General features: G+C 47.8%; 1 protein-coding gene across 1 annotated transcript in view; it reads right to left on the bottom strand.

Annotated features, from left to right (window-relative positions):
• Window positions 1-1,833: 1,833 nt before the first annotated feature.
• The window catches only part of MKLN1 (muskelin 1, intracellular mediator containing kelch motifs), a gene marked incomplete at its 5' end in the record, with an annotated part of 82,673 nt that continues 76,745 nt past the window's right edge, over window positions 1,834-7,761 (bottom strand). Inside the window, 2 exons of the mRNA XM_010134253.1 lie at window positions 1,834-2,252; window positions 3,945-3,999. Coding sequence (XP_010132555.1) covers window positions 2,131-2,252; window positions 3,945-3,999 — 177 coding nt within the window. The remainder of the gene's footprint in view (window positions 2,253-3,944; window positions 4,000-7,761) is intronic.

Below are 7,761 nucleotides of genomic sequence, written 5' to 3'. Positions count from 1 at the left end.
TGGAATTCCTAAACTTCCACTGTCCGCTCACCAGGGCTCCTCGGGCTAGTCTGGGGTTCAGCCTCACAGAGAGTCATCAAAGGTTTACACACAGGAGACCTTGGCTGATCAGAAAACTGCCACAAAAAGCAATTAATGCCCCGACCGAAGCTGGGGAGTACAGAGAAATGAGTTCTAAGCACCGGAGGGCCACAGCGTTTTGGTCGGTCGCATCGAAAGTGCTGGGTTCAGCCTCAATGGAAACACCCCCTCAGCTGGAATATTCCCTCGACACAGCACCGCCAGCATCGACACTCTTACCACATCAGCTCTGCTTTGACTAGTTATAGCATCAGCGAAGGCGGCACATTGTAGAGCCTATCAGTGATGGAAAACCTTCCACATCACTGAAAAAAGAAAAAAAAAAAGCAAGTGTTTCAAAGAAACGGTTTAATCAGATTTGACAGCCTGCACCACGTGCCGAGAGGATTCCTCCGCTGATATCTGATTTGCCACCGATGTCTGAACAGTCTCAGGTGACGGGTTACTTCCAAACCCTGTATTTGTCCTCCCTGAAGACAAGCAAAGCCCAGCCTCTAACGCATCGCTCCTTCCTAAGTGATTAAACACTAGTATGTGTTTTTAAATTTATTTCTAACGTACCAGGACGACAAAAGTCACACAAAGAACACGATCAAGAGGCAACACGATGCAATCAAAGCAAGCAGACACTCGAGCTGTGGAAAAGACACTTCACTAACTCTTTATTTCAAGAGTCCAAATCAGCTTTGCACACACAAGACTTCCATCAAGTTCAACAGGAGCCGTGTAGCCACAGCGGGTGCAGCAATGATGCCCTACTGGCACGAACATTTCTCCACATAAAGCTTTGCAGTCTCGTATAAATATTTACAGCTGCCAGTTTGTACTGAACGTTCAACTGGCAGCGAATGCGACAAGTTTCTAGTGCTGGGGACGTGCATCCTCCATTCCGCTTTGCAGCGCAGCACCAAGCCCTTACCTTATTTATAAAGAAGGTTTTCGGCGAGGAAGGAGATTTTTTTTTTTATACATATGCATCAGCTTTCAAAGAGTTTTATGCTAAAAAGGCCTCCCTCACATTCAGATCTAGGTCTAAAATGCATTTGGAAGTGAGTGAGCTGCACTACGTAGGAAGGAGACAAGCTGTTGGGAGCAATCCTCGTTACATTTACACACTGATGAACGCACACAGAAGCAAAGGCGCAGGGAAACGAAGACAAGCTGCTTCGGAAATCCTACACCCAACCCAGCGTCGGGTTGCAGAGGTTGGGTGTGCGTGGGGTGGAAGACCCAGTTCCGCCGGGCTCGGCGAGGACCTGCACAGCAGTGAAACCAGAGCGGTCCCTGGAAAGGGGCCTGGGCGGCTGCCGCCTGCGCTGCCGGTTTCCAGCGGTTTCTCTGAGCTTCCCACTTGCCCGTCAAGGTTTAAGCGGAAAGCTGCAGAACACAGAAGTGTGACACAGGGGTGTTCAGGTTTGGATCGCATATCGGATGCGATCAGACGCTCCCACCAGCCTGATTCTGGGACGAGGAGACAGAGAATCCGTAACACGTGCTCGCCTTCACGTGACACACCGTGATTACAACACTCAAGACGCAAACATTAGCGTTACCTCAACGCGTGCCAGTGTCCCGCCACCAAGTTATTCGGCTGCCGAGGATGGAGTAGTGGGATAAAGCAATATATCATGACTAGCTACAAAGGAGCAAAGAAAAACCTCCCCCCCACTTTCTCAGAAACCCAAAATAAAACCCATCATCTTTAATTCCAGACAAATCGTAGTTTTCTTCTACAAGCAAAAAACGGTCACTGCATGATTGGGTTTTATTTTTTTTTCTCTCCCCCCACCTTTTCATCTTACATTTGCTAACTTAAAATCCAAAGTCAGAAAAAATATATATATTTAGTCGGAAGTACGTCAGTTACATTTTATTAACCTACTCCAAGGGAAAAGCTTCAGGGATTCATCATACAAGTATAAAACCCCTTCCAAACACCTGGGGGTTACTCTATTACTTCATCCCAGCAGTCAATCGATGCAGTAAAAAAATTGAAATACTGAAAATGGATGCTTTTTCCCCTCTTCCACGTGTCCAGTGATGGCTCCGTTACAGCGTGATGAGGTCCACCAGGTTGCCTTTGGGAGGGGTCATGTTGTCCGGAAAGAAGTTGACTAGTGTATCGAACAGCTGCGTTCTCTGCGCATACGTGTGGTCGACATCTGAAAATCCTGGGGGAGGGAGGAAAGGGGAAGCAGGTCAGCGCTCGCTACTTTAAACGCTCAGGTTAGCTCTGGAATGGGCCAGCTGTCCATCCTGGACTGATTTTAACCGCTTGTTACTGCTGCCTCAGCTAATTAACGAAGCTGCCGGCTCTCTCTGTCCCACCGCTACATCCATACGCACCCAGAGATCACGTCACCCCAAGCCACCACCGCAATTGAAACACCATAAAAAGTAGTAACAGCCCTGAGGAACCAGAGGGGAAAGCAAGAAGCCTCAGGGGACTGCTCTGATGGCCCAGAAAACAAAATCTGCAGCACTGTTTTTATTTGGTGCCTCGTTCCTTGTGTCCTCAGGCTTTCCTCGTTATCTCCACCGCTGCCCTAACCAGGACCGGTAGCTGTCCTGCTCGCAGTTTGCTCCGCTGATGGTCGGAGCCCCAAGCCCAGGTTGCTGTTTCATCACTGGACTGGCACGGAGGACCCAGGCTGCCTCTTGGCACAAGGGTGCTTGGCAAACCAGTTGCGTGAAGTGCTGCCTCCCCACGGGGGAGGGCTCGGTGGTGGCAGCAGCATTGTTTATCCAAATCCCCAGGCTTCAACCAGCAACAGCAAGAACAATAGAGCGGGCGGGCAAACCCTTCCCTCTGCTTTGTGTCACTTCAATCGCTGGTATCTCGAAGGAATGCTTTTTAATTCAGTGAACTTACTCTCAGTTAATCAAAGTCAACAGAGTTAATCAAATCAAGGAGGGATGGGGTTTTTGTTTTATTTTAGAATCACCACTTGAGGTATGAATCCTCCTATTTGTAAAGGCAACCTCTGAATAAAGGTGTCACACAACTAGCATGTCAAGAACTAGTTCAACTTATAGAACACCTAAAACGAGGGAAAAAACTTTTCAAAACTCGGGTTTTCTTCCTTTAAGAAATTCATCTTACAGCATCAACTCGATGGTCTAGTTATGGTCTTCCAAACCACACACGCTCAGCAGAGCTTCCCCATCCAGCTCCTCTCCTCCACTTCTTAGACTGGGAATTAGGCGCCGTCAAAGCCTGAAGTCACCCGTGTGCGGGGTAGCGTGAGGACAACGCACCGTCACAGGAATGTCAGTTATGTCTATAGCCTTCCTACAGCTCGCCCGGCTCTCAGCTCCCAGCTGTTCTGAAGAGTTAACTGGACACAACAGCGAAACGGATCACGGCTTTGGCTCGGCCCTCCTCTTTCCAGCCCTCCACGCCACTGTTTTCTTCGCTCCTGACATTCTGCCCGAAGAACTAGTTCAGCAAAGAACAGAGCGAACCAAGCTACTCCAGGCATTGCAGTTATCACAGCACACAGAGCCACAGCCACGCTGTGAGATTCCAAAGTGACAGGACAGGAGGTGCTTTATTCTGACCAGAGCTTCTGTTTATTTGGGTAAAAGCAAAACCTCAGATGTAATGAGAGACAGAAAATGATCGTGGGAGGCATGGGTTTAAAACCACTGCTGACAGATGTTGGAAATATGGGCTTGAGGTGTTGGACACTGGTCACGATAAATAATCTCTCAAATGTTCAAGTAGGGGCACTTTGCATATTCAAACCGAAAAGAGCATACAACAGTGGTATGAACTACAACAGCTGGAATAAAACCCAGTAGAAACTAACAGTAATTATGGGTGGGAACGTGATATAATTTTTTTGATACACAATACTCACCGAGAGTGGTGAAATCTGAGCCGGACTTAAACAACGCTGAGGCGAGAAGCTGAAACTGCAGAAGAGGAGAAAAAAGAAAAAAGTGTTATTAATCGTACAGGAAAAAACTCCAAAAGATTCATACAAGTCCAAGTGGCTTTAGAGCGCTGAGTTTTCTTTGCACAATCCTTAGAACTACTGAGCCACACAGATGAGTAACAGCAGCAGAGACTTTCACAGGAGTGAGACAATGTGTCTCCTTGGCAGAGAGGGCGGGATGGTTTTTCCTAGAATTAGAGCAGCATTGATGTAGTGAAAGGTCCTTGACTGGCAGCCCTAAACCCGAGTTTTTTCTACCTCCATTTTCACATCTCTGGCAGATATCACAGTGCAGAAGTGAGGTAGAGGCTCTTCCACACAGCTGCACTCTCGGGGATGGTACAGACCCAGCGAGGAAGGGTTAGACGGCACGAAAACAGGGGAACTGCTCCAGCGCAGCACGAACTTCTTGAATACGGAGAAAGCTTTAAATAGCAACAACCTTCCTGAACCGCCAGGCAAACTCGTAGCACAAGTTTAAGGCAACGACTTTAAATAAAAAAAACCCCACAACTGAAAGTCCTTCGCTTGGGAACATCAGAGTCATGAGTAAAAACATTTTAAGTAACACACTGACTATTTTATTTGTGTTCTACCCTCCCTTACTGTCTTGCTGACAGAGGTGAGCGCAGGATCTTCCCCTGCCCCTGGCTGCTGCTGTTGCAGCAAAGCTCAGTGCTTTGTCATGTTTCCTTAAAAAATTAGCCGATCCCTTCAAGGCTTGTAATGTTTTATCTCCTATCTGTGTGTCTTTACAGCACACAGCTCGAAGGAAAGACAGGGGGTGAGGGGGAAAAGAAGCGAAGCAAAGATATTCATGGAAGGAATGGGAAGAACAGCCAGGAATTACATATCCATCAGTTTAATTTCAATATTAAAAAATAAATGGGTACACAGACAATTTGCAGGCACCTAGGAGTGGAGAAGGGGATGAGAAGCAGCCAGCGTGGATTTGCAACCACAAGCTGTATCACATCAATCTGTTTTCTTCTACAGCAAGGCAGCAGGCCCTGGCTGGGGCTTGACAACAGACATCGTCCGTTTGGACTTTCACAGGACTTCTGATGCTTCTGTGTGATATTTAAGGCAAATTATCAAGGCATCACCTAGATTAAACTAACAAAGAATGGCAAATCAGACAAAGTAACTTTACTGTGCCTAACCATCAATGGTTTGACATCAAAACGGAGCCATGAATCAGAAGTGATTCAGCTGTGCCCCAGGGTCAGCATCATGCCGGGTTTTCAGTGATAACCTGGCTTGACAGAAGGGGACGCGTTCACCGAGCCCGCAGAGCTCACACCACGCTCAGACAGACACTGCTTCAGGCTGTTTATCCGTTTCATCCAGCTTCTAGTGATGGATGGAGGTGCAATTCAAATCAAGCTGAACAGGGAAAAATCAGCTATATGAAGCAGGTTGGGGTACAGGGGGTCTGTGAAAACGCCTTCAGGAGTTAATAGACCGGTATTGTCCTATTGCAAAAGTGACAGACGCATATAAAATGCATGAAAAGGAGCAGGATCTTGAAATGAATCAAGTGCTCCTGCTGTTGTCAAAGCCATGAGTCTCATCTACAATACAGCAACCACTTTGGGATGCCCTATATCAATTAGCAACAAGAGCACTAGAAAAAAAAAAAATGAACTGGTCTGAAACTCAAGCTCTGCGAATAAAGTTGGAAGGAGTGAGGGTTGCAGAGCCTCCAGAGCAACATCCAAGGACAGAACTGCAGGGAAAAAAAAAAGAAAAAAAATCACAAATGTAGAAGGCTGCTACAAAAAGGTAAATCTAAGCAGTGCCAGAAGCCACAAAAACCCTTCAGCAAGATCAGTTTCAACATGACCTCGAGAAAAATAACAGATTAAAATAAGGACCGTGGCGGGCTGGGGTAAGTTTGCACCCTCTGGGGAGTCCGCCACTGCTGGAGGCATTCGAGAGCAGGTTAGAAAGATTGACAGGACTGACAAACTGCAGAGCAGGGGAAGAGGGTGATTAAGTACCCTCTTGAGCGCCAGGGTATGAAATCAAGAGGGACCGCGGTGCCACCCGCGTATTTCACTGCTAGCCTAACTTGTAAGAGTTGCTTGGCTCCGAATCAGCAACGGACTTCAACAGATGCCCGGCATAAAGAGCTCCAAAAGATGCAATAATACCGGTGGCTAAATCTGTGCCGCTTCTGATCGCAAATACCATGTCCTGGCCACCCTCCCCTCCCACACAATTGCCCTGTGGGCCTGCTGCCAACTGCCTGGGAGCGCATGAAGCCGGCTGTGCCGGGACAAAGCAGCCACCACATGCTTCAAGGGGTTCTCTCGCTCCCCCAGCAACGCCGGCAGCCATCCTGCTGTAAACAGAAAAGCAAGACCGTGCCTGAGGCTGAATCTCAGGATGCCCAACTAAGGGCTCATGTAAGCGGGATCCAGCTAGTTACTCGCTGAGCTGAGACCAAAAAAATCTGTGGAAAAGACCTTCTGCCAAGAATTCCAGCCTCATCTGCGCTAGGCATGGTGGATTTTCACGGCTACGAGTCTTTCCAGCTTTGTGGGGTCGCAGTATCTTGTCTCCTTCCTCGCTGATGACACTGCACTTCAGTTAACCTTGAGGCTGGTTGGTTGTTTTGAAATGATATTTTACGTATCATCTCACATTTAAAAAGTGCTTTCCGATAGAAAAGTCAAACATACTAAGTTAAAAACATTAGTTATGGACAGCACTGAGCCGGTTCGCTCCACATCTGCATTACGATGCCAGCCACCACGATGATGGTCTCCCAAAGGGCCTCGACACTTTTTCCCGTGCCCAGGACAGTTACTGCTTACTCAAGAGCAGGTCTCCCACACACCTCCCACGGCACACACCCAACGCAGCATGTTCTTTGTGAAGTCCAAACTCTGCTCTAAAGAAAGAATTGATTTCTTCATCAGTTTTTTTCTATTTTACTAACTGTAAGCTTCTGAATTCACTTGCAGCCAGAAGAGCAAAGTCCTCAAGCTAATCACAGCTCCGATCTCTCCCAACAGGCACCCGAATGAAAGACCCAATTAATGACTGTCTAGGAAAAACAATTTGCTTAACGTCACACAGCAGCTCTGTTACAGAGGCAGGACCAGAATTCAATTATCCAGCAGAAGCATCCAACTGTTTTCATCACACCACCACCCATTCTCTTCTGACAATCCCTCTGGTTCACCGGCTCCATCCTTTTCAAATTCAGTCTCTATTCAACAGACAACAGTTGCCTTCATTACACAATTAACTTCTCTTGGAGATTCAACCCACTTCTGAACTGAAGCAGGGGTTCCTTCGAGATAAATATGTATATGTATATATATACACCTATCTTTGTCAGCCACATGGACAACAACCCTCAGCAGGTTTGCAGATGATTCCAAGCTGATGCAGTCAATGCACCTGAGGGACAAGATCCATCCAAAGACCTGGACAAACTGCAGACTGGGCCTGTGTGAACCTCCTGAGGTTCAATAAGCCCTAGTGCAAGATCCTGCAAGTGGGTTGGGGCAATTCCAAGAAGAGATACAGGCTGGGGATGAAGGGCTGGAGAGCAGCCCTGCAGAGAAGGACTCAGGGGTGCTGGTGGGTGAAAAGCTGCACAGGAGCCAGCAACCTGCACTCACAGCCCATAAGCCACCCATGTCCTGGACTCATCCCCAGCAGCGTGGGCAGCAGCTCGAGGGAGGGGATCCTGCCCCTCTGCCCCGCTCTGCTCTGGGGAGAC

The sequence above is a fragment of the Buceros rhinoceros genome, unplaced genomic scaffold, assembly GCF_000710305.1.
Source record: "Buceros rhinoceros silvestris isolate BGI_N320 unplaced genomic scaffold, ASM71030v1 scaffold12444, whole genome shotgun sequence".
NCBI classification, from domain to species: domain Eukaryota; kingdom Metazoa; phylum Chordata; class Aves; order Bucerotiformes; family Bucerotidae; genus Buceros; species Buceros rhinoceros.
The sequence above is the reverse complement of the archived record's forward strand: the minus strand, read 5'-3'. Positions and strand labels throughout refer to the sequence as shown.